The sequence below is a fragment of the Scyliorhinus canicula genome, chromosome 1 (genome assembly GCF_902713615.1).
Source record: "Scyliorhinus canicula chromosome 1, sScyCan1.1, whole genome shotgun sequence".
Taxonomy (NCBI): Eukaryota; Metazoa; Chordata; class Chondrichthyes; order Carcharhiniformes; family Scyliorhinidae; genus Scyliorhinus; species Scyliorhinus canicula.
The window spans coordinates 275,973,543-276,001,057 of NC_052146.1; the positions used below are offsets into that span (position 1 = coordinate 275,973,543).

A 27,515-nucleotide genomic window follows, 5' to 3' on the forward strand; every position below is an offset into this window, starting at 1 on the left:
CCAGTGCATGAAGTGCAACCGTCTACCTTGAGCTCTGCTTGTCAAGTGTTAAGATGCAGCATATTAAAGTGCATTGCATAAATTGCAAAAGGAAGGCTAAAGCTGCTGGTACTGAATTTATGAAACAAACATACATCTTCCTTCCTTACAGTAAGCTGACCTCCTACAATGAAGATTACATGAAGAGCAGGGAGGAATATGAAGAAGCTCAGAATGCAATTGTTAAAGAAATTATTAATATCTCTGCAGGTAAGATGTTCTGGAATAAATTGCTCTGCATGGTTTTAAACTTCACTTGCGACATTGAACAAATAGCCTGCTGCTCTGTTCATTTGAAAGTTGCAATGATATCAGTCCATAATTTGGAAGAAGTGTGCATAGTTCTTCCTATTGTCTTGGCCAGAGTTCCACCTTTAAATAACACCATTAAAAAGAAACTATGTAAATTGCTGTTCTCCAGGCTATTGGCAGTTGCTTCCAAAGTAGCCACTGCACTGGTTCATTATATGCAGCACTTTTGAGATAATTTAATCTGATGTGAGACAATACAAATATTTATTTAGTTCCATTTGCAAAGTGTGTTTGGAGTAGGTTAGAATGGCCAGTGTGAGAGCATTGGTAGTCATGGTGATTGAAGACCCACTATTTGGTGCGGTTCTGTATGTTATCAACAAGCACGGATCTATTGTGGTGGCAATCTTGGGCCACCTGCCAGGTTAGTGCAGTTAACGTTAAGCAGATTACATTCAGGTTGGGTAAGAAGAGGTGAAACTTTAGTGATACGCAAAAGGCATGTCATTAGTTTTTTTAAGAAATATTTTTTATTTTCCTTTTTTACATTTTCTCCCAAATTTACACCCAACAATAATCAGTAACTAATGTAATGTCAATCCCCATATCAATAACAACGATCCCATCCTCCCTCCCACCAAACCACAAACATTAGCCCGCACGTTAACATAAACAAATGACAAAAAGGAATCAGGAATCACCCATAGTCACCATTAACACACACAGTCCCCCTCCCCCCAACCCTCCTAGCACCCCCCCCCTCTTAAGTTCGATGTGATCCAATTCTCGAAAGTGCATAATGAATAACGCCCATGAATTGTAGAACCCCTCCACCCATCCCCTCAGTTCAAATTTGACCTTTTTCAAGCGTCATGAATTCCAGCAGGCGCCACACCAGGGCACAGGGTGGAGAGGTTGATCTCCACCCTAACAGGATCCGCCTTCGGGCGACCAACGAGGCGAAGGCTACAACATCTCCCTCCACGACCGTTTCCAACCTCGGCTGAACGACACCCCGAAGGCCTGGGTCCAGTTTCACGTGCACCACTTTAGAGATTACCCTAAAAACCTCCTTCCAGTTATCCTCCAGCTTTGGACAGGACCAAAACATATGAACGTGGTTTCTCTTCCCCCACCTCCCCACCCACAACGTTCACACACATCTTCTACCCCCTCAAAGAGCCGGCTCATCTGCGCCCTTGTAAGGTGTGCTCTATACACCACCTTCAGCTGTATCAGTCCCAACCTCGCACATGAGGTGGAGGCGTTCACCCTCACGAGCACCTCACATCAGAACCCCTCCTCCATACCCTCTCTCAACTCTTCCTCCCACTTTGCCTTGATCCCTTCTAGCGGCACCTTCTCCTCCAAAATAGCCCCGTAAACCGCCAATACTACTCCCTTTTCCAGTTGCATGGTAGCACAAGTGGATAGCACTGTGGCTTCACAGCATCAGGGTCCAGGTTCGATTCCCCACTGGGTCATTGTCTGTGCGGAGTTTGCACGTTCTCCCCGTGTCTGCGTGGGTTTCCTCCGGGTGCTCCGGTTTCCTCCCACAGTCCAAAGATGTGCAGATTAGGTGGATTGGCCATACTGAATTGCCCTTAGTGACCAAAAAAAGGTTAGGAGTGGTTCTTGGGTTGCGGGGATAGGGTGGAAGTGAGGGCTTAAATGGGTTGGAGCAGACTCGATGGGCCGAATGGCCTCCTTCTGCACTGTATGTTCTATGTTTGTTCCTCCTGTCAACAGCATCTCCTCGAGCAATGTGGAATCCGGCTTCTACTGGGAAGCTCTGTATCATGCCATTAGTTTTAAGCAGATTTTCTTTTTAAAGGATAAAAGCTTGAATTATATTATTCCCTAATTATACGAATGTTTGGGGCAGCTACTGAGGCAGACATCTCAGTATCATTGGCGTTAGTGTAAAGGTTGATGTCCACTACTAAAGTAAAGGGTGGCATGGTAGCGCAGTGGTTAGCACAGTCCCTTCACAGCTCCAGAGTCACAAGTTCATTTCCCGGCTTGGGTCACTGTCTGTGCGGAGCCTGCATATTCTCCCCCTGTTTGTGTGGGCTTCCTCCGGGTGTTCCGGTTTCCTCCCACAGTCCAAAGATGTGCAGGTTAGGTGGATTGGCCATGCTAAATTGCCCCTTAGTGTCCAAAAAGGTTAGATGGGGTAACGGGGATAGGGTGGAGGTGTGGGGGCTTATGTAGGGTGATCTTTCCATGGGCAGGTGCAGACTCGATGGCCGAATGGCCTCCTGCACTGTAAATTCTATGATCTAAGCATTTTAAACAGCACTGCTAATGGCAGTGCCCTCTTGGGTATCAATATTTTCTTTTTTTTAAAATTTAGAATACCCAATTAATTTTTTCCAATTCAGGAGCAATTTAGCGCGGCCAATCCACCTAAACTGCAAATCTTTGGGTTGTGGGGGCGAAACCCACGCAAACACTGGGAGAATGTGCAAACTCCACACGGATAGTGACCCAGAGCCGGGATTGAACCTGGGACCTCGGCGCCGTGAGACAGGGCTAACCCATTTCGCCACCGTGCTGCCCTTTGGGTATCAATATTAACCCTGCCATCAGAAGCAAAAGCAGCCAGAAACAAATGATGCAGTTTTGCTACAGCTGGAATGTACAGAACTTCTCCAGCCATGTGGGGAAAATACTGGCAAAAAATAAAATATATGCAGTTTGTGTGTTTTTTTTTAATGTGCTGCAATGAGGGATATTCATGCTGGTGAATGGACCATTTTCTGTTTTGGATGCAATCTTTCAGACTCGGATCATTTTCAGGCAGCAACTATTTTTGGTTCCTTACCCCCTTGGCTGCAGCAGCTGAACTTCAGGTGAAATCTATTTTTAAATTAAGGAGCAATTTAGTGTGGCCAATCTACCTACCCTGCACATCTTTTGAGTTGTGGGGTGGAACCCACGCAGACACTGGGAGAATGTGCAAACTACACACAGGCAGTGACCCGGGGCCGAGATCGAACCTGGGTCCTCGGCGCCGTGAGGCAGCAGTGCTAACCACTGCACCACCATGCTGCCCATCAGGTGCAATCTTATGGGAGTGAGCCAATTAAGAAACCAGCTTCTAGGATTGCCATTCAATAAGCCACAAGGGGGGCCTGAGCAGGGTCTTCCACTCTAGCAAGCGAAGGTTGGCTAGTGAATGGGGGGAGGTGTCGTGAGGTCATGGGGGCCTGGTCGAACAGGTTTTGATGGGCCTGGGAGGTGTGAAAGGTGGGAGGAGGGGATCGATACTGGGAGAGGTGTTTGCAAGGGGAAGTGGATGGGGGGCATTCTGGGGGGAGAGGGGTTCGACGATAACAAAGGGATGGGGCAGGTCAGCCTGAATGACAGGCCCGTGGTTATTATGGTGGGGGAGAAAGAGAAGAGAGAACTTTCCCCAGTCAGAATAGTGACATGGAACATGAGCGGGTTACGGGGACCAGTGAAGAGATCGAGAGTTTTTACACACTTGAGAACTTAAAGGTTGTCGTGGTGATGCTGCAGGAGACCCATCTGAGGGCGAAGGATCAGGTGAGGCTTAGGAAAGGTTGGGTAAGTCAGGTTTGCCACTCACTCATGGTTCAGTAGCGGGGCTTGGGGGGAGGGGGGTACCTGTATTGGTGGGCAAGAGGGTGACGGTTCAGATGGAGAAGGTGGTGGCAGACTGGGGGGGGGGGCAGGGACGTGATAGTGATAGGGCCGCTAGAGGGGAGGTTGGTGGCATTGGCGAACATATATGACCCCCAACTGGGATGATGCAGGGTTTGTGAAGAGGGTGCTGGGTGCCATCCCAGATCTGGATATCCAGGAGTTGATAGTGGGTGGGGATTGGAATACAGTGCAGGAAGCATTGATGGACAGGTCTCAGCTGCGCTCGCTGACCCAGTCCGGGTGGGTGGGGGTGGGGGGGGGGGGCACTGACTGGGCTCATCAGGGAAATGGGAGGAGTGGACCCGAGGGAACGGGAGTATTCGTTTTGCTCCCCAGTACACAAGGTGTACTCGAGGATAGACTTTTTCATGGTGGGGAAAGCGCTATTGGCTGGGATTAGGAGGTTGGAGTACTCAGCAATTGTGATTTCGGACCATGCTCCACATTGGTTGGATGTGGTTTTGGAGATGGGGATGGTCCAGATACCAGGGTGCAAAATGGACGTGGGGTTATTAGTGGACCAGAGGTTTTGTGATATGATTGGCAAGGTAATTGAGGAATATGTGGGGATTAATTGCACGGGGGAGGTTTTGCAGTTGGTGATTTGGGAGACTGAAGGCAGTCGTGAGGGGGGGGGAGGTGATTTTGTTTAAAGCCAAGTAGACAAGGAGGAGAGAGAGGAACACCAAAATCTGAGAGAGGAGATTCTAGAGGTGGATTGGAGGTATGTGGGGACCCGGACCCGGGTCTCTTGGCCAAGAGGAAGGAGTTGCAGGCGAGATTTGACCAGTTGTCCACAGGGAGAGTGATGCGTCAGTTGAGAAGGGTGATATTTGGAGTGTCGGACCGGCCAGGGGCAGATGTTTTAGTCTTCGTCTCGCTGACTTGTGGTCGGGTCTTGTTGAGGTGGAGGTCAGCTTCTCCACCCTGTGCCTCAGCCTGGCCGGGGGGGGGGGGGGGGGGGGGGGGGGCTCGCTGGAGTTTTTGACCCTGGAGAAGGTGAAGTTCTAGCTGAGGAGGGGCAAAGGATGGGTTCTACAATTGTTTGGGTATGTTCATCCCACTTTCGGGAGTTGGTTACTGTTGATTATGGGGGTGAGGGGGAGCGGGGATTGGAGGGGGTTTCCTGGGTTTGGGTGGAATTGTTTTTTTTTCTCTTCTGTACGGTGAAAATGGTGAAACGTTGTTGAAGAAAATATTTTTTTTAACTGACGTTAGCAGGAGGGCCATTTAACACCCAAAACATGATGAGGGTGGCTAGCAGCCTTCACTTTGGCTATGATGTGGGTGCAGCTACAGTGACTTAGACACAAGAAGGATCCATGCAAAGAAATGTCAATGAGGTCGAAGGCACCACAAGTCTTTTCTTTAACCCAAGCACACACACTATGGCACCACAGTCCCCATGAGAGACTTTTAGAATGTCAGAGTTGTGTCTATGAATGACTGTAGGATTTCTGCTTTTTGGCAACTAAAGGTCAGATTGCAAGTAAATGTCAAGCTATTGGAACCTCCTGTTATGCACTTGCTTCCTGCGAGCAGGTTAGGCACACTGTGGCAGTCTGGGGAAAATTGGAACACTCTGATGATGGTCAGCACAGTAGCATAGTGGGTAGCACTGTCGCTTCACATCGCCAGGGTGTCAGGTTTGATTCCCAGCTTGGGTCACTGTGGGGAGTCTACACGTTCTCCCCGTGTCTGTGTGGGTTTCCTCTGGGTGCTCCGGTTTCCTCCCTCAAGTCCCGAAAGACGTGCTGTTAGGTAATTTGGACATTCTGAATTCTCCCTCCGTGTACCCGAACAGGCGCCGTAGTGTGGCGACGATGGGCTTTTCACAGTAACTTCATTGCAGTGTTAATGTAAGCCTACTTGTGACATTAAAGGTTATTATTAAAATTAAAAAATTGCTCTACCTTAATTGGCTTCCCATCATGATTGGACAGGTTGCTGACACCACTTTGAGGCTGCCTCCGATAAAGGTACAATTAGGCTGAGAATCACCCTGTCTGATGCATTTTTATTTTGCCATTTCCCGATTCTCTACCCCACCCACAGCATGCAAATGTGTCTCCACTGTCCTGGCGAAATTCCCCCCCACCACCACCACCACACACATGCGCATACTGTCAGCACTTAGCACTGCTAGATCCGATATTGCACACGGCAGGTGCAAATTAGAAGCTTTACTCCATCCTCAGCAATGTGCCTCAGCCCCAGCTTCAACTCATTTTATCACTGGAGAAACTCTTGGGATTAAAGGCCTACAACTCTCTTGGACCTAATGGCCTACATCATAGCTTTCTGAGCGAGATTGCTGTAGAAGCCATGAGTGGACTGGTTGTGATTTTAGATCATAGAAAGGTCCTGTGGATTGAAGAGAAGCAATGTAACAATACTAGAACGGAGAGAGAAACCAGGAAAAAGCAGGCCAGTTAGTCTGACGTTGATCCAGAAAAAATGCTGTTAATGAAATCTTAATGTGCTTAAAAACTCATAGTATGATCAGAGTCAACATGGTTTTAAGAAAGGGAATTCATGTCTGTCAAATTTATTTATGGTTTTTGAAGATTGGCTGCTGAAATAGATGAAGGGGAACCAGTAGATGTGATTGGCATTACACAAGATAAGTTTGCGAGAGGCAGTGGTATTGTCAGTGGATTAGTAATCCAGAGACCCAGGGTAATTCACTGGGCTACCAGATTCAAATCCCACCATGGCAGATCGTGAAATTTGAATTCCATAAAAATCTGGATTGAAGTCTGGTGATGACCATGAAATCATTGTTGATTGTCGTAAAAACCCATCTATTTCACTAATGTCTTTCAGGAAACCGGCCATCCTTACCCGTTCGGGCCTACGTGTAACTCCAGACCCACACGGCGATGCGGTTGACTATTAACGGCCCCACACTGAACTGGCCTAGCAGTTCAAGGCAATTAGGGATGGACAGGCTCAGCCAATGACGTCAAAACCCAAGAACGAATAAAAAGAAAGGGTCATAAAGTTGGAGCATATTAGCATCGATAGAGGAATCGAATAGAAAGCAGAGAATCGGGATAAACGGGGCATTTCAAGGATCAGTACCGGTGTCTCTGCAAGAGTGAAATTGTGATGAGTTAAACTTGGATAACACAAAATTCCAGTAATATCAATGTAATCAACCGTTCCCACTGGCAGAGTAGCAAATCCCTTTGAACAGTGCCCGTGTTTGGCTGAAATTCCGCACTGAGAAGTCTGTGTCTTTAAGTTTGTCACCTGACCGAGCTAACCAATCATAGTGCAGTTAGACAACATCAGCACAAAGTCATGGAGTGCTGGGTTGGCCATCATTTGACATTGAGACCCCCCCTGCGGATCCAAAACCTGTGAATAGGATTGATCCAGAAAACCTGTGAGAAAGTTAGAAGTGTTGTTGATTGGAGGGAGGGTGAAGGTATTTGAACCTTTTGTTTCTGACGTAGACCAGCTTTGTAGGCATATCAGGTTACATAGAGATGGATTCATGTGGGAATGGGGCCTCCTCAACTATTATGGAACTCTGCTTAACATGAATTTGGAGGTGGCTCTCCTGGGATTTAACTCATTGAGATTTTACTGTATTTGCAGTCCATGACTTGGAGGATGAAATTAAGTATAATGTTATCCAAGTCTGATAATGATGCGAAGCTATATAGAACGATGAGCCGTGGTGTGGGCATGAGGCCACAGGGATATAATCCGGTTAAGGTGTCTAGTGTACTGTCGGATAATTTGAAGTTATTTACTTTGGTAATAACAGTGCATAAGCAGAACATATTTTTTAAAGATGAGAAACTTTTAAATGTTAATATTTGTCAAGATTTAAATGTCATCATACACAAAGTTAGCATGCAGATATAGCAAGCAATTAGGAAGGAAGATGGCATGGCAACCTTAGTTTCAAGGGGGTTGGAATACAGAGATTTGCTACAATTGTGTGGGGCTTTGGTGAGAATACACCTGGAGTATTATGCACAGCTTTGATGTCCTAATCCAAGGAAGGATATATTTGTCTTTGAGGTGGTGCAGCAAAGTTTCACTAGATTGATTTCTGTGATGGAAGGATTGTACTTTTATGAGAGGTTGAGTGGATTGGGCTTAGGTTCTCTGGAGTGGAATGTGATCTTGTGAAATGCATGGATACTAAGAGTGTTGAGAGGGTACATGCTGAGAGGTTGTTTCCCAGGCTGAAGTCTCGGAAATTAAGGCGTCCAGTCTGAGGGTAAGGCTTTGATCGTTGAAGATTGAGACAAGCATATATTTATTCACTCAGAGGGTTATGAAAGTTAATCTGCCCCAGAGGTTTATTCGATGCTCCGTTGTTTTTCACCTTCAAGGCTGAATTCAATCGATCTTTGGACTCTATGGAAACCAAGGGTCATTAGGATCAGGCTGGATTTGATCCTAGAGATGGATGACTCACTGCACCATATAATTCCCTGCAATTCTTTCAAAGCTGCAGAAATTACGATGCAATACAACAATGAGACTGGGAGAAGTAGTTGTCTATTTATAACTATAACATTAATCTATAGAATCTCCAATATTAATTAGTTAATGGGTGTTGAGACTCTAGCTAGTAATTGACCTTAAGGATTTTTATATTTGTATCGAATAAATAAATCTTCCAACTGACGGCACAAATAAGATGCTCTAAATGACCACTGTAAACAGAGTAGGAAGTCTGACAACACCAGGTTAAAGTCCAACATGTTCATTTCAAACACTAACTTTCGGAGCTCTGCTCCTTCCTCAGGAAGTAAACAGAGAAGCCCATAGTGTTTTGATATGCTATAACATTTTATTACAGCATTGTAGGTTATTTCTGGAATTTGTTAAAAATTGTCCTCTATCCTTAATGTCTGAACATCAGAATTAAATAGTTAATACCCAGCTTTATGGCATCTTCAATTTTGATGGTGGTTAGGGTCTTAAAATTCAATGTTCATTACAGTTAATTGTAAAATGTTGTCAGATCAACTGTTGTGATGCTGACAAAGTAAAATAGCATTTGAGTTATTCACCGAGGGTATAATAAAGGGCATTTTCAAACAGAATTATGAACATTCTAAGTGCCCACACAACTTAGTATCTAATTCCTTGTGACCTAATGTGAGTTTGCTAACAGTGGGCATGCACATGTGACGCCAACTTGAGGCACATGTTTGGATATAAATTCAGCACAGCAGAACAAGTGGGTGGCTTCAGTCAGACTGGAGAGTAAGTCTTCCAGGTTGTCTGGGTTCAGTTGAATTTAGATTCATTTATTTGAAAATGTCTTATTTTATTTTTATCTCATAAATATTTGATTTTTTTAATGGGAAACGTTTAGCCTTTTCAGAGAAACCTTGCACATTCTCCCCGTGTTTGTGTGGGTTTAGCCCCCACAACCCAAAAGATGTGCAGGCTAGGTGGATTGGCCACGCTAAATTGCCCGTTAATTGGAAAAAATGAAGTGGGTACTCTAAATTTATTTTAAAAAATAATTGAGACGGCTTATTGTTTAGCATTCTTACCTAAAATAGAGGGGGATTGAATGATGGCATTATTGAGAAACTGGTCTCATCTTAATCTGGTTCCAAACTTGTTTTCCGTCAGTCTTTACTTGTAGAATATTTGTTTGAGGGGCATAAATTTCTCAATTATCATGACATATGGAGTGTTGGTTAAATGACAACAATCCTAGAATTAATGTTAAGTATTGGACTTCTTAAAACAAGATTTGCAATTAAAGCGTGGTTAAAATAGTCTGTTCATCTACATGCAGTGGTTTCCTGATCTGTCAGAGTGAGAGATAACTTTTGGTTTCTGGTTTAAAGGATCCCATAAATGTGGTGGTGACTTCTTGCAGCTCTGCTACTCCTGTTTTGTAGCTTAGTGGTAGTGATTCTTGGCAATCAAACAGGCTGAATTTAGGAGCCAGGAATTGGTGGATGCGGTGGGTACGGTTGGCTGGGGGTTTTGTTATGTTGGTTTTGTGCATCATCTGCTGTGGGTAATATGTTTTTTTACAAAATGGAAAATCCAGAATAGAAGTATTTTAAAAAAGTGATCTAAGTCAGGTCAACATTGGTTAACTACGGAGCAATGCTGGGCCAGTTTAGCTCAGTTGGCTAGACAGCTAATTGGTGATGCAGAGTGAGACCATCAGCTCGGGTTCAATTGCCATATCGACTGAGGTTATTCATGAAGACCACCTGCTCAACTTTGCCCCTCACCTGAGGTGCAGTGATCCTCAGGTTAAATCACCACCAGTCAGCTCTTCCCCTCAAAGGGGATGGTCATCTGTGATTATGGCGACTTTACTGTACCTTAGAATAACCTGCTGTAACTGCAACCTTGTTAGAGATCTCCGACTGGATAAATGGTCGCTTTTCCTTATATCAGCCTGGCTTATCTGAGTAAGAATGGTGGTTGGTGCTGTCACAGTGTGATTGAGACTGCTTAATTTCACTTAAGATCCTGACAGCTGTCAGTGGGAGGAGACTTTACTCAATATGGGCTGAATTCACATCCAGGTATGAGGTAAAGGGAGATTGCCAGCCCCCCACAAACGCCCTCACCACCACCTCATTAATATGAGCCCAGAAAATTGCAATTCCTTTGCTTTGAAACCTAGTGATAACCCTGTTGGGGTATTTTTCCTACACTTACAGGATATGTGGAACCTCAACAGACTCTAAGTGATGTGATTGCTCAACTGGATGCAGTAGTCAGTTTTGCCCATGTGGCCAATGGAGCACCAGTGCCATACGTACGGCCTGTGATCCTCGAGAAGGGCAGTGGTCGGATTATCCTGAAGGCTTCCAGGCATCCTTGCATCGAGGTCCAGGATGACATGGCCTTCATACCCAACGATGTTACTTTTGAGAGAGACAAACAAATGTTCCAAATAATAACAGGTAAGTGTTGGTGCTTTTACTGGAGAAATTACTCAATTAAGGATAAGATGGGGGAAAAATTAATTATCATATACCATATTTGAGGTTTTTTATGGAGTCAAGAGTATTATCCTACTCGTCTCTTAATCTTTGATGAACTTTTGCTTGGGATTGTTCAGTGGTAGTTGTCATAACAAAATATGCAACGGGTCGGGCCGAGTTCATTCCATAATAAAAGATTTTCCTTAAAGCTGGCGTTGTGTTTCCGCGAGGGAACGTTTCAGCCGAATCAACCGATAAAACAAACCAAAATAACACTCACACCAAACAGGCAAGCCTGTCCATAAAACCGCCATTTCCCCAACAACAAAGGGGATTGATCCTGTCTCTTTTGGAAGGTTCCCTTCAGCTAATCTCGTGTTCTTGGGAAGGTGTCATGAAATATGACCCTACGTGGAGGCTGTGCTGCAGGACTGACCAGCTGAGAGATGTCACTGTTAAAGCTGCATTAGACCTTTCAAGTAGATTGGCACAAGTACTGCAGTGCTGACTGAGTTTGAAGATGATCAATAGCCAATATAAATCAATCCACTATGGAAAGGAGACCAACAGCCAAAATCCATATAAAATGAATCTAAATTACTGTGGCCTGAGTGACTCCCAATATTCATCCCGCTACTATTGCAAGTCCGCAAGCCTGTCCGTAAAACCGGCATTTCAGGTAAATTGGTATTACGTAATTTTGGGATTTACCTGTCGGTCAATGCCAATTTAAAAAGGATTGAAATTCCTGCAGAATACTACGTGCCTTGGTGCAGCGAATCCTAAGCTTGAGGGGGATGTGGGGTGAGACAGAGGTTATCTGGGGTTGTGGCATGAACAGAATGCGCTGGCCTAGAGGAATAAGCACGAGAGCCATTCATACTGCCTTGTATAGCCAGAGGTAATGCATATGGTGATCCTGGTTAAAATTCTGATTTTGACTCCTTGTTGATTTCTAGTAGAGGGCGCTGGACCTTTCCCAGCTGAGCATTTGTATGATGTTAGGTTTTTTTCCTCACACTTTGATAACATAGTATGCTGGTGTTGAAATCTACCATGCGGTTTAAGTGTAGTCTCGTATACACTTTGAACTCAGTAGAAATTTAAGTTACACATCTCGGGTGCGAAATAAAATCTTTTATTGAGTTTATTGATTATAATTGAGAGTTTGAGATCATCTTGTGGTTACAAATCAAATGTTCTCAATAAGTCCCTGCCAGCAGAAGACTTTGAGATATAATCGACTTAGTAGTTTACAAACAGATTTAACTTTCAAACTACAGTAATGGTTTCTTGCTCAAAGCAAAAACAGCTTGCGCAGACTTCAAGAGTTAAAGTGGAAATATGAAAATACAAAATAAGGATAGCGAATAGTTAGGTAAAAGGTATAGAGTGATCCTGGATGGAAAATGGCTGCCCGGACCTCTATGTTTAAGAAAAGTGTTATCAGTCTGAGTCCATCTATCCCTACCCCTGCACTGATTGGCTTGGATGAGTCTCAAATGCATTTGGTTGGATGGTCAGTTGTCAATCATCAATATGCAACATAGCTTTTTAGATACTTTTAATCAGCTCTGGTTTCTGCTGGTTTTTCTGCTGACTGCTGTACTATTCATATTCTGACCAATGATAGATTCATGTTGTCATGGTGCTCATTTTGACCTTAATCAGATTGAGGTAATGAAACTAATTTGAACTTCTGCAAGGCTGTTCATTGGAACAATGGATAGTTTATAATGTCAATTTAACTTTTCAGTAGAAATGTTGCATTTGTTTCTAGCTAGCCTGGGGATGTTTCAAATTCTGTGCTTTTGTTACTGCAAGCTGTGTGTTTTTGTAATCTAAGGTTATGCTTGAAGTCTTATGATGAAATCCATTGTAAAATGGATTTCAAAGTGGGCTTTAGTATTTACATCAAAATGGCTAAAGCAATGACCCCTTTACCTATCAGAAATAGCTGGTTCCCTTCAGCTGGAAACAATTTGCTTTTATTTTGTAGTACATTTGCTAACTGTAGGCATGGGATTCAACTCACTGTTATTTGCACTCATTAAAATATGAAGCAGCACAGATCGAAAGGAGTGGATGGCAACAGAGATCTGGAAAAATGCTGGTCCATAAATCTGCTGTCTGGTTAAAGATGACTGTTTCTATAATGTAAATGTAAAGGAAGTAATCCAGCACACTCTAGGCCAGCATCTGATGCTAAAAGCACCAAAGGATGACCCACAGTCAAGAGGAATGACCGACCATCTATAAACATCCACAGAAAATACTGGACAATCTCAGCAGGTCTGGCAGCATCTGTGGAGAGAGAAGGAAGCTAATGTTTTGAGTCTGGATGACTCTTTGTCAAAGCTAGCTAGTTTCCGGGCAGCGCGGTGGCGCAGCGAGTAGCACTGTTGCCTCACGGCGCCGAGGTCCCAGGTTCGATCCCGGCTCTGGGTCACTGTCCGTGTGGAGTTTGCACATTCTCCCCATATCTGCATGGGTTTCACCGCCACAGGTAGGTGGATTGGCCACACTAAATTGCCCCTTAATTGGAAAAAATGAATTGGGTTCTCTAAATGTTTAATTTTTTTAAAACTAGCTAGTTTCCGATTCCAGCACCGCAGTAATTTGCTTTTATTTATATATTTTTTAACATCTTTTTATTGGTCTTTCTCATTTATAAACAGTTGTCTATATACATAACAATTTTCTTGCCCGCGCTAATTCACTTTATTTTACAGAGAGGTTTATTTTGTCCTTCCTTTAACTAACTATGTACATTTTGTTGCCCTCTGGATCGGTCTATGATTCTCTCTCTCTCTTCCCCACCCCCCACGTTGGTTTCAGAACCCTTCCTCTTCTCTTCTGGTTGCCCCATCTTCCTCCCCCCCCCCCCGATTAGGGAAGCGAAAGCTAGAGCGTTGGTCCCTTCCCCATGTTTAACTCTGGCTGCTCCGATACCCCGTAGATTGCCACTATCGGGCATGGCTTCACCCTCACCCCCACAACCTTGGACATTGCCTCGGAGAAGGCTGTCCAGAACCCAGAAAGCTTGGGACAAGCCCAAAACATGTGGGTGTGGTTGGCAGGGCCCCTCTGGCACCGCTCACATTTACCCTCCACCTCCGGGAAGAACCTGCTCATTCGGGTTCTGGTCAGGTGTGCTCTGTGCACCACTTTGAGCTGCATTAGGCTCAACCTTGCGCAGGAGGAAATGAAATGCGCCCAGCTCAGTGCTGCGCTGCAGAGTCCCGACCCTACCTCTGTCCCCAGTTCGTCCTCCCATTTTTGTCTGCTCCTGTCCAGTGGTGTTCAAGCTCTGTCCAGTAGCTATCCGTACATTTTCCCACATAGCCCCCCCCCCCCCCCCCCCCCCCCCCCTCTCGCTGCTTATGCCTATCAGGTCCTCTAGTCATGTGTTTTCTGGGGCCCCGGGGTACCCTCCTGTCTCTTTGCGGAGGAAGTGTTTTATTTGGAGGTGTCTCAATTCCTGTCCTTTTGCTAGTTTCCACTTCCTCCTCAGTTCGTCCAGTGTCGCCAGTCTGTGCCCTATGTAGAAGTCCCCGACTGTCAGTGTGCCCCCGTCCCGCCTCCATCTTTTGAAGATGGTATCTAGCATGGCTGGGGGAAATCTGTGATTGCCGCACATGGGGGACATTTTAGTTATCCCAAAGTTCTGTCTCAACGTTCTCGGCGTGGCCGCTGCCACTGGGCTCGTTGTGTATCTTGCTGAGGAGGGTGGGAGTGCTGCTGTAGCCAGGCTGGTCATGTTCCACTTGTGAATCTGTGTCCACACTCTGGCTATTTGAATCCCCAGGTAACGGAATCTGTTCTGGGCCGTCATTCAGCAGCCGCCTGATGTTCGTTGTGAGCTGCCTATCCTTGATAAAGCCCATTTGGTCCTCTGCGACCACCTCTGGTACGCAGCCCCGCAGCCTTTTGGCCAGGAGCTTTGTGAGTATTTTCGCATCCACGTTCAGCAGGATGCCTCCTCCATTTGTACCCAATCTGTGTCGGGTTCTTGTACCCATCCCCTCACTTTTTCTGCCGTTGCTGCCCAGTGGTAGTATTGTAGGTTCGGTAAAGCCACACCCTCTTTGGCTTTTCCTCTTTGCAGTGTCGGTTTGGGAATTCTCGGGTTCTTAACCCCCCCACACAAACCGCATGATCAGACTTTCTACGTGTTGGAAAAGACCTTGGGCACGAGTCTCCGCTCCCGCGTGGCATCGGGAAGGCCGTCGTGAACTCAGCCGAGTTTCACGACGGCGTAGGAGGCCGCTCCTCGCACCCTATTCACCCCCCCAGGGGGCTAGGAGCGGCGTGCTGAGAATGACGCGGCCGGCGCGCCTATTGATGTCAGCCGCGCATGCGCAGGTTGGCCGGCTCCAACCCGGGCATGCGCGGTTGCAGTCCTCCCCTCCGCTGCCCCGCAAGACGTGGCGGCTTGATCTTGCAGGGTGGCAGAGGGGAAAGAGTGCATCCCTTGGAGACGCCGGCCCGACGATCGGTGGGCACCGATCGCGGGCCAGTCCCCTCCCGAGCACGGCCGTGGTGCTGACTCCCCTCTCTGCCCCCCACAAGCCACAAACGAGCCTTTGTCTCCATGTTCACGCCGGCAGCGACCATGTGTGGTTGCCGCCGCCGTGAACAGGTCGGGAACGTCAGGCCGCTCGGCCCATCCGGGCCGGAGAATCGCCGGTCGCCGTGAAAAACGGCGAGCAGCAATTCTCCGAGCCCGGGGGGGGGGGGGGGGGGGGGGAGGAGAGAGTGGGAGAATCGCGGAGGGTGCCAGAGCGGTGTGTCATGAGTCGCCCGGCCCTCCCGGCGTGGGGAGCGGAGAATCGCGCCCTTTGGGTTGAAGAGCGGAATGGATCTAAACAGGAAGCAGAACCTTGGAAGTACGGTCATCTTTTTTTTAAAATAATTTTTATTGAAGAAATTTTTCAAAATACAAACATTTTAACCCCCCCTACATTTACATTTAAATTATAACAAAACAAAGTCAAACCCCCCTACTTAACAAAAAAAAAAGAAAAAAAAAAAAAAAAGCCCCCCCACCCCCCCCCCCCCCCCCCCCCCCCCCCCCCCGCCGGCGAACCGACAGTCAGACCAACTTATCATTTCTAGCAGCGTCCTCGGGCAGGCCTTGCCCGTGCCACCACCGCTACCGTACTTCCTTCGTCTTTGTCCCCCCTCCCCCCCCCCCCCCTCCTCCCCCCTCCCTCCCGCCCTCCCCTCCCCTCCCGGGTTGCTGCTGTCACGGCCTCAGTTTCTATCTCTGATCCAAGAGGTCTAGGAAGGGTTGCCATCGCCTGAAAAACCCCTGCACCGACCCTCTCAGGGCGAATTTGATCCTTTCCAATTGGATGAAGTTTGCCATGTCGTTTAACCAGGTGTTAACACTCGGAGGCCTTTCGTCCCTCCACTGAATCAGGATCCTCCTCCGAGCCACCAAGGACACTGAATCAGGATCCTCCTCCGAGCCACCAAGGAAAGTACGGTCATCTTGATCGTCTGCACTCCCCCCGGCAGGGAAAGTGGGACTGTGTCCCACCGTCGAAGATCTTTTCTTACTTCCTCCACCAGGCTGGTCAGGTTCCACTTGTGGATCTGTGTCCAGTCTCTGGCTATTTGGATCCCCAGGTAACGGAATCTGTTCTGGGCCGGTATTCAGCAGCCACCTGATGTTCGCAGTGAGCTGCCTATCTTTGACAAAACCCGTTTGGTCCTCTGCGACCACCTCTGGTACGCAGCTCCCCAGCCTTTTGGCCAGGATCCTTGCGAGTATTTTCGTATCCATGTTCAGCAGTGAAATGGGTCTGTATGATCCACATTCCGTCAGGTCTTTATCTTTTTTGGGTATCAGTGAGATTGTGGCCTGCGCTAGCCTGGGGGGCAGGGCGCTCCTGCCAGTGAGTCCACAAACATTTCCCTTAGATGTGGGACCAGGACTGGTGCAAATTTTTTGTAGTAATCCACTGGGAACCCGTTGGGTCCCGGTGCCTCCCCGCCTGCATGGAGCTGATGCTCTCCATGATTTCTCCCAGATCTATTGGTGCTTCCAGCTCTCACCCCCCCCCCCGACTGATAGTTCTAGTCTGTCTCGGAACTGTTTCATTCCCACGCCCCCGTTGGGGGGCTCCCAGGTGTACAGTCCCCGGTAGAAGGTCTCAAATGCTCGATTGACCTCCATTGGCTGTTAACAGTCTGCCTCTGCTATCCTTAACCTGCGCGATTTCGTAATTTGCATTTATAAACATCCATGTGCCTGGTTTGAATCAAGGATCATTTAATTATCACATGCTGACCCCGAGCACTCCATGAAACAATATCACTGAATTTTGTTTTCCACCATTCTTGATGGTATATATTCTCCTCGAGATTGCAAACTCCTACCTCCCCTGCTTCTTGTTAATATGTGCCAGCTGTGGTTCAGTGGTAGCACTTTTGTCTCTTGATTGGCAAGATCCCAGGTTCTGATCCCATTCCAAGGTGTGAGGACAAAGATCAAGGCTGCACTGAAAGATTGCTGGTGCAGTACTGAGGGATTGCTGGTGCAGTACTGAGGGATTGATGGTGCAGTACTGAGGGATTGATGGTGCAGTACTGAGGGATTGATGGTGCAGTACTGAGGGATTGATGGTGCAGTACTGAGGGATTGATGGTGCAGTACTGAGGGATTGATGGTGCAGTACTGAGGGATTGATGGTGCAGTACTGAGGGATTGATGGTGCAGTACTGAGGGATTGATGGTGCAGTACTGAGGGATTGATGGTGCAATACTGAGGGATTGATGGTGCAATACTGAGGGATTGATGGTGCAGTACTGAGGGATTGATGGTGCAGTACTGAGGGATTGATGGTACAGTACTGAGGGATTGATGGTGCAGTACTGAGGGATTGATGGTGCAGTACTGAGGGATTGATGGTGCAGTACTGAGGGATTGATGGTGCAGTACTGAGGGATTGATGGTGCAGTACTGAGGGATTGATGGTGCAGTACTGAGGGATTGCTGGTGCAGTACTGAGGGATTGCTGGTGCAGTACTGAGGGATTGCTGGTGCAGTACTGAGGGATTGATGGTGCAGTACTGAGGGATTGATGGTGCAGTACTGAGGGATTGATGGTGCAGTACTGAGGGATTGATGGTGCAGTACTGAGGGATTGATGGTGCAGTACTGAGGGATTGATGGTGCAGTACTGAGGGATTGATGGTGCAGTACTGAGGGATTGATGGTGCAGTACTGAGGGATTGATGGTGCAGTACTGAGGGATTGATGGTGCAGTACTGAGGGATTGATGGTGCAGTACTGAGGGATTGATGGTGCAGTACTGAGGGATTGATGGTGCAGTACTGAGGGATTGATGGTGCAGTATTGAGGGATTGATGGTGCAGTACTGAGGGATTGATGGTGCAGTACTGAGGGATTGATGGTGCAGTACTGAGGGATTGATGGTGCAGTACTGAGGGATTGATGGTGCAGTACTGAGGGATTGATGGTGCAGTACTGAGGGATTGATGGTGCAGTACTGAGGGAGTGCTGCATTCCAGAGGTGTGCTGTCTTTCAGATGAGACATTAACTGAGGCCCATCTACCTATCCCATGGTCAACGTCAGAAGAAATACAAAATGGCTGTTTGTAGGAGTTTGCTTGCGTTTCTTGCATTATAACTATGACTACATTTGAAAAAAATACTTCATTGGCTGTAAAGCCTTTTGATATATACAATGGTTATAAAAAGCATCATTTAAATTAAAGTCTTTCTTTATGTGCATGATGTGGATTTCCATTTTTGGATTGGTACCAACTCCTGACTTGTGGAGAGACCGGGAACTACCCTGAATGGCTCTGCTGATTGGCTGAAACTATGTAATTAAGCAAAATACTACAGATGCTGGAAATCTGAAATAAAACGGGAAAATGTTGGATAAACTCAGCAAGTCTGGCAGCATCCAAGGAGAGAGAAACAGAGTTAATATTTCAAGTCTACATGATTCTTCTCCATTCTGAATGTAGAAGAGTCATATTGACTTGAATATTAACTCTGTTTCTCTCTCCACAGATGCTGCCAGATCTGCTGAGTTTATGCAGCATTTTTCTGCATTTTGTCTCAAATAACTTCTTGTCTGAAAGATGCTGGCAATCCTTTCCAATGCATTATAACAGCTATTCAACTTGCACTGGAAATGTAAGATTGGAGAAAGACTGTTGTTACAGGGCGTTTTAGTGGTTCTATAGCTACCAAAGATTCCAGATAAACAGCTCAAAACATTGCTGTTATCTGTATACAAACACCGCTTTGGAACAGAGATGCTGTAACAACCACCAGCAGTGAGCTTTGAAAAGAAAAAATGCTCTATCTGAAAATGTTCCTTCGAAAGAAAGGTGGTGTACATCGAACGTGAATCTCCAGTGAGAGTCCAGCTCACTAAACAAAGTCTGAAAACCATTTCCATAAATAAAATCTTTACTGACTGTTCTAGACTTTCTCTTTGTTCCTCTATGGATGGGGAAGGAGGAGGGCGCCCCACATCATTGTAATTGATATTGAGAAACCATGTAAACAATTGCAGCAACAGGTTTCCTCCTTCATAGAATTCTGAGCGGTGCAGATTGCAGTCAAATTTGATTAACTGGGATGATGCTGTAAACGCCTTTTTTCATGGTACTAATGTACTTTCTACCTCGTCTCTCTCTACATTTAACAGGTCCAAACATGGGTGGTAAATCAACGTATATCCGGCAGACTGGCGTGGTGGTCCTGATGGCCCAGATTGGTTGTTTTGTACCCTGCGACTCTGCAGAAATCAGTATTGTGGACTGCATTCTTGCTCGAGTTGGCGCCGGTGACAGCCAGCTCAAAGGCGTTTCAACCTTCATGGCGGAAATGTTGGAGACTGCGGCAATTTTGAGGTAGTGTTCCTAACACCGCTTCAACCTCCTGAAAGTTTAGTATTCCACATGTGAAGCTGTTGCATTCTCTATTTTACTGCCTACAGTAAAAATGGTTTCAGGTCCAAAGCACCTCTGTAAAGCAGACGGGGCAGATAGTGGAAACAAACGAAGATGCATCTGTATCTGTTGGCATTAAAAGTCCTTGGTACCATCCTTTCAGTGCAATCTGGCTCCTATCGCCTTTGGAGTTATGCTTCACCTAAATCCTTTTGTTCTGTAGAAAGTGTGATCGATTAAGGTGTTACAGAGCAAGTTATTGTACCTCCATTCAGTCCATCAGCAAAGTGGCGTGGAGGGATCGGTAGGTGACTAATGTGAACCTTAAGCATAAGTGCTCATTGAATAGATCATTTACATGAATTTACTGTAATTTATAATGGAGAACATTTGCTCATAAATCCCAAATTATTGAATGAAATGAATCTTTCACACTTCACTGTCTCAAGTAGTTTCTACTAAGGGACCAGGAAAGGGTACTGAACATGTATAATTTTCACTGGATTATTCTCTAAATATGCGTGTGCTAATGACTTGAATTTTGGGAAGAAGCACGCATGTTGCAGGAAGTTGTGCATCATTGATAATTATCACATTGAAAGCACTAATTACAGACTGCTCTTTTTAGTGTATTCTGATGACTTCCATGTGACTGTTAATCCACGATAACAGCATAGATTTTTGTAATGTTTTTCTTTAAAATGTCACAAGGCATTTTAAAAAGTCACAAGGTATATCAAAACCAAACTACAGTGGATTCTGAAAATTAGGCATTAAAGCAAAGCATCAGAAATAGTCAGGTCAGGCAGTATCTGTGGAGAGAGGTACAGAACTGACGTTTCAGGTGTCTGACTTTTGTCAAAACCGGAAGAGATTTAGAGATGTACTTGTTTAAAAACCTGTTAGAAAACCAGGGAAAGAGGTGGGGGAAGAGGGAGCAAGGATGAAAGAGAAAGTCTGTGATAGAACGGAAGGCAAGAGATGAAAGGACAAAAAGAAGTGACAGTGCAAAGCAAAGGAAGTGATAGTGGGATGAGTAAAGAAATAAATGATGTGTCTAGAGGAGGTGTAAATGGGAATACCAGAGTCACCAACAGCTATTATATAATATAATAATAATCTTTATTGTCACAAGTAGACATTACATTAACACTGCAATGAAGTTGCTGTGAAAAGCCCCTAGTTGCCACATTCTGGCGCCTGTTCGGTTACACAGAGGGAGAATTCAGAATGTCCAAATGACCGAACAGCACGTCTTTCGGGCCTTGTGGGAGGAAACTGGAGCACCCGGAGGAAACCCATGCAGACATTGGGAGAACGAGCAGACTCTGCACAGACAGTGACCCAAGCTGAGAATCAAACCTGGGACCCTGGCGCTGTGAAGCAACAGTGCTACCGTGCCACCCATATATCAATATATATACTATTATATCAACATCTGCATGGACTTTGACAAGGTCCCTCATGGCAGACCAGTACAAAAGGTGAAGTCACGCGGGATCAGAGTTCAGCCGGCAAGATGGGGACATAACTGGGTAGCGGTTGAAGGGTGCTTTTCTGAATGGAGGGCTATGGCTAGTGGTGTTCTGCAAGGATCAGTGCTGAGACCTATGCTGTTCGTAGTATATACAAATGATTTGGAGGAAAATGTAGCGGGTCGGATTAGTAAATTTGTGGACGACACAAAGGTTGGTGCACTTGCGGATAATATACAGCAGGATATAGATCAGTTAGAGACTTGGGCCGAAAATGGCAGATGGAGTTTAATCCGGACATGCATTTTGGAAGGTCTAATGCAGGTAAAAATTACACAGTAAATTGCAGAACCCTTAGGACCATTGACAGGCAGGGAGATCTGGACGTGCCGGTCCGCAGATCACTGAAAATTACAACTCAGGTGGATAAGGCTGTCAAGAAGGCACACAGCATGTATGCTTTCATCGATAGGTGCATTGAGTATAAAAATTGGCAAGTCACGATGCAACTGTACAGAACCTTGGTTAGGCCAGATTTGGAATATTGAGTAAGATTCTGGTCGCCACACTACCAGATGTGGATGCTTTGGAGAGGGTAAAGAAGAGGTTTACCAGGATGTTGCCGGGTCTGGAGGGTATTAGCTACGAGAGGAAGTTGGATAAACTCTGTTTTCACTAAAATGACAACGGTTGAGGGGAGACCTGATAGAGGTTTACAAAGTTATGAGTGGCACGGACAGAGCGGATAGTCAGACGCTTTTTCCCAGGGTGGAAAAGTCAATTACTAGGGGACATAGGTTTAAGGTGCAAAACGCAAAGTTTAGAGGCGATGTGCGAGGCAAGCTTATTTTCATGGGGTGATGAGTGCCTGGAACGTGCTGCCGGAGAGGTAGTGGAAGCAGATATAATAGTGATGTTTAAAAGGCATCTTGACACATACATGAATAGGGGGATACGGACACCGGAAGTGCAGAAGGTTTTAGTTTAGACAGGCATCATGATCGGTGCAGGCTTGGAGGACTGAAGGGACTATTCCTGTGTTATATTGTTCTTTGTTTTTTATTGTCGGAAAAAAGGGGCAAAGGTTATGATCTGAAATTGTTAGCAATATTGATCACGGAAGCCTGTTTGCTCCATAATCGAAAAGTGAGATGTTGTTCCCTGAGATTACATTGAGATTCTTTGCAATAGAGGTCAAGGCCAGTTGGAGCAAGGTGGAGAATTAAAATGACTGGTGACCAGAAGACGTACAGATATGGTCATGCTTGCAACTGAATGTAGTATTTTTGAAAAGTGCTCATTCAGTCTGCATTTGGTCTTCTATTGTAGAAATTATTGCATTTTTGACTTGAACATGCAAATTATGTTAATTATTTTTTTAAATTTATTCGGAGACTGAATTATGTAGTATTTCACCTCGGGGACCTGCGGTAAAACCAGCTTAGAATGATGGATGAAAGCCATCTATCTGTTGACTGTAAGGACCTTATGTCGCATCAATTTGGATTCCTTCCTAGTGGGTGTGGGCTTTCAGCCTAATTTGTATTTATTAGCCATCTCTTGAGATGTTGCAAGTTGACTGTTGTGTGGAGAAATGACCGGTGTCACTGGTTGTGTACAGGAACTGGTTTCGTCTGAGCTTGCGGAATTTGTCGGCAAAGAGCCACTCATCAATTTACAAACAAATTGGAAAGATCTCCAGTATTTATTTTCTGGCAGAACAAGGAGCAGTTTGGTATATGCACAGTAATTGTCCAATGGGATGACTATTTTCTGGCAGAATTGCTGCTACAACCATGCCAGATCCCAGTTGCTGTAATCTTTGCAGCTCGTCCATCCTCCCCCCCCCCCCCCCCCCCCCAATCCCCTGGTGCACACAACCCCCCACCCCCACCCACCCCATAGCCTCTGATCTGGCCCCTTTATTTATTTTTTTTTTTTTATAAATTTAGATTACCCAATTATTTTTTCCAATTAAGGGGCAATTTAGCGTGGCCAATCCACCTACTCTGCACATTTTTGGGTTGTGGGGGCGAAACCCACGCAGACACGGGGAGAACGTGCAAACTCCACACGGACAGTGACCCAGAGCCGGGATCGAACCTGGGACCTCAGCGCCGTGAGGCGGTTGTGCTAACCACTAGGCCACCGTGCTGCCCTCCCCTTTATTAGCAGAGAGGAAAAATATTTTATTTGAATCACTTGGGTCCTTCTGGTGAAATGATTATTTATCTATACTATTTGTAGACATAACACTGTAATAGATCTGAACAAATTATACAACGTTGAAAAATGTTACCTATTTGGATAAAATGTCATTGCCAAATGCCTATGATTAGTGCAGTTCACTGTATATAGTCGCATTGGGGCCTGCAGCATCCTCTGAATTTATTATTTTGTAGATGTTCAGAGAGATTTTGTAGGCTTTGGATCTCCTGGATGAACACTTCAGTTTGTCTTTGTGCTGAGTGAAAGGGGAATAAGAGCATTACATCATCCTGCACCGATTGTTCTATATTTACAACTTTCTTCAATGTCGAAATTTACTTTATACACCACAACTGTGTCCACGTGCACTAATGTGTTGAGGGTGCAGGTACGCCTGTTCATTTGGTAAACAGTTCTGTTAGCTCGTTCCAGTACCATCTGTCCTCCTCGCTGTGTGACAATTTAAGTAACCCCATTGTACCTGCATCTAGCATACAAGTCCAGCTGATATCAACGAATACTGCAGGGATTTTAGATTAGAAATTCTCATTTTTGACATCTGCTTTGACCTAAGCATTTTATTTTGCATACTATGTCTCATCTTTGAATCCCCACCCTATGAAGGGGAAGAACTTAACTTGCAAAATTGACAAGAGTAGACTACACGGCCCCTCGAGCCTCCTCAGCAATTTAGTATGACTACGGCCGAACTTGTGCTTACTTTCCTATGTGCTCCTCAATTCCCTTGAATTTCCTGAGACCAAAACTTTGTCTTCTCTCAGCCTCAAATAGACTTAATCCTTTGAGGTAAAGGATTCCAAAGATTAGAAATTTGTTCAGTGAGGAAATTTCTTCTCAAATCAGCCTCAAATGTTGATGATCTTATTCTGAAACTTTCCCCCCATATTCTAGATTCCCCTCAGCGTCAGCCCTGTCAAGACCCTTCAGAATCTTGTATATTTCAAATGTAATGGCCTCTCATTCTTCTTGACTCCATAGAATATAGGCCAATTTACTCAGCCTCTCTTGAGAGAACAACCCTCTGTTTGCAGGTTCTCACCGTCTGCATGGGATTCCTCTGGGTGCTCCGGTTTCCTCCCACAATCCAAAGATGTGCGAGTGAGGTGGATTGGCCATGCTAAATTGCCCCTTAGTGTCCAAAGATGTACAGGTTAGGTGGGGCTAAGGGGATAGGGTGGGGGAGTGGGGTTGAATGGTCTCCTTCTGCACTGTAGGGATTCTATGGAACCAACCTCGTGAACCTTCACTACACGATATCCTTCTTTAACTATGAAGACCCAAAATTCACACAGTACTCCAGGTGTGATCTCTTCAAAGACCCGTGTAATTGAAGCAAGGCTTCCTTATTCCTTCAATCCAATCCCCTTGCAATAAAGGCAATGTGCCATTTATGAGCGTACGAATTAGGAGCAGGAGTAGACCATTTGACCCCTTGAACTTGCCCCACCATTCAGTAAGATAGTGGCCAATTGGATTGAGGCCTCAACTCCACATTCTTTTTTAAAATAAATTTAGAGTACCCAATTCTTTTTTTTTCCAATTAAGAGGCAATTTAGTATGACCAATCCACCTACCCTGCACATCTATTTGGGTTGTGGGGGTGAGAGACCCACGCAGATACAAGGAATGTGCAAACTCCACATGGACAGTTACTCGGGATCGAACCTGGGTTCTCGGTGCCATGAGGCAGCAGCATTAACCACTGCGCCACCATGCCACCCCTAACTCCACATTCTGCCTATCCCCAATAACCTTTGACTCCTTTGTTAGTCAGGATCTATCCCTGCTTCCACCACTCTGGGGAGCAGAGTTCCAAATATTCACACCCCTCTTGAGATAAAAAATAATTCTTCTCCACTCCAGCTTAATTGAGAGACCTTATTTCCCCTAGTCATAGTGTCTCCCAAAAGAGAAAACATCCTTTAAGCATTTACCATGTCAAATCCCCTCAGGATCTTGTATGCTTCAATATGATCACTTCTCAGTCTTCTAAACTCCAATGGGTACAGGCCCAGCCTGACCAATCTTTCCTCATAACCCCAGATATCTGTTAAGTGAGATTTCTCTGAACTGCTTGTAATGCATTTGTATCCTTTCATATGTAAGGAGGTCAAAACTGTATACAGTATTCCAGATGTCGTCTGCCCCAAGACCCTGTATAACTGTAACAAAACATCCCTATCTTTATATTTATTCCCCTAGTAATAAATGTCAACATTCCATTTGTTTTCCTAATCGCTTGCTGAACCTGCATCCTAACGTTTTGTGATTCATGTACCCAGACACCTAGATCCCTCTGTATCTCAGAATTCTGCAATCTCTCGCCATTTAAATACTATGCTGCTTTTCCATTCTTCTTGCCAAAGTGGGCACATTCATATTTTCTCACATTAAGCTCCATCTGCCAAATTTTTACCCACACCCTAAACCTTTCCATGTACCTTTGCAGACTCCTCATGTTCTCTTCGCAACTAACGTTCCTACTTTGGTAACTTGAGGACGCTGGTAGTAATAAACTATTTACAGAGTTCTGCTCCAAGCAGCATATCGCCCCCAGTACACTCCTTGCTGGGAGAACTAACCGCACTGAGCTCTGCTTTGGACCAGGTTTTACATTTGTACATAATGAGCCCCAGGCCGGTGCCTCCGCTCCCTATCTGGGAGAGCTCATACTCCATACGTCCCACAGGGAGATCAATGATGGTTTCCTCGTGCAGGTTATGGCACACCTCTCCCCCCCCCCCCCCCCCCCCCCCCCCCCCCCCAAGTCCGAAAGTTCCCCTTCAGTCACCAATGGTGGGAACTACTGCGCCACTTTGCCCATGGCAGGGTTTCTGCCTGTTGCAGCTCTGTCTGGGTCAGGTGGAGTGTATCGATTTGTCGATCATCATTTCCTGGCCGAACATCGAAGTGTTACCGCTGAGTCCACACTACGCTGTCGTTTGCCGGAATGGTTTCCTCTATGTCCATGTCGGATTCGGAGTCATCATCCTCCTGCTGGATCGGGCGTTGTGATCCGGACAGCTGGGTCCCCAGGCAGAGCGGCGGTTCCTGACGCAGTGAAGACACCAATTCAGCCAGTTGGGTTATCGAGTTTTGCGGGTTCCCGCTTCATCAGGTGGTCCAAGTGTTTGCAGTGGACCTTCCCTTGAATCCTGACCTTAAAAGAGACTGGGTCCATTTGTTCCAGTGCTACTTCTGGGAGCCACAACGCTTCATCACCAAAATAGCGAGCGTAGACCACATCCCCGGAGTGATGTGTGCCCAGGCTTCCTCAAGTCATGGTGATGGTTATGTTTTTCCTGTTGTATCTTTACCGTTCTGTTGAGACTTGGGAACGTCAGACTCAGCCAGGTTTGGAGTCTGCAACCCATCAATAGCTCCGCCAGGACAATTCCTGTTGTCACGTGAGGTGTCCGTGTCCATTGATCCCATGGATTGCTTCTTTCTGCCTCTCTTGAAGGTCTGGAAAGTCCTTTTTTTCCCCCTTTTTTTAAAATTTAGATTATCCAATTCATTTTTACCAATTGAGGGGCAATTTTGCATGGCCAATTAAGCTGTGCACATTTTTTGGGTTGTGGGGGTGAAACCCACGCAAACACGGGGAGAATGTGCAAACTCCACATGGACGGACCGCCCTTTCTGCTAGACCATTGGAGGAGGGGTGATGTGGAGCAGTTCGAATATACCAAATGCTGTTCCTTTTCATAAATACTGCAAATTCTTTGCTAGTGAGCGGTGTCCCATTATCCGTCACCAGGACTTCCGGGATTCCATCGGTGCTAAAAATGCTCCAGAGCTTCTCTATTGTGGCCCTGGACTATTGTGGAGGTCATCTTGCACACCTCAATCCACTTCGAGTGAACATCCATGAGAGACATGGAGCCCATAAATGGTTCTACAAAATCCGCATGTAGGTGTACCCATGGACATCTCCGCCATTCCCAAGGATGAAGGGAGGC

General features: G+C 45.8%; 1 protein-coding gene across 1 annotated transcript in view; it reads left to right on the forward strand.

The window, feature by feature from the left end:
* msh2 (mutS homolog 2 (E. coli)) overlaps positions 1-27,515 on the forward strand; it is a 115,813-nt gene that overhangs the window by 74,767 nt on the left and 13,531 nt on the right. The window contains exons 11-13 of the mRNA XM_038813706.1: positions 152-249; positions 10,638-10,883; positions 19,606-19,810. Coding sequence (XP_038669634.1) covers positions 152-249; positions 10,638-10,883; positions 19,606-19,810 — 549 coding nt within the window. The remainder of the gene's footprint in view (positions 1-151; positions 250-10,637; positions 10,884-19,605; positions 19,811-27,515) is intronic.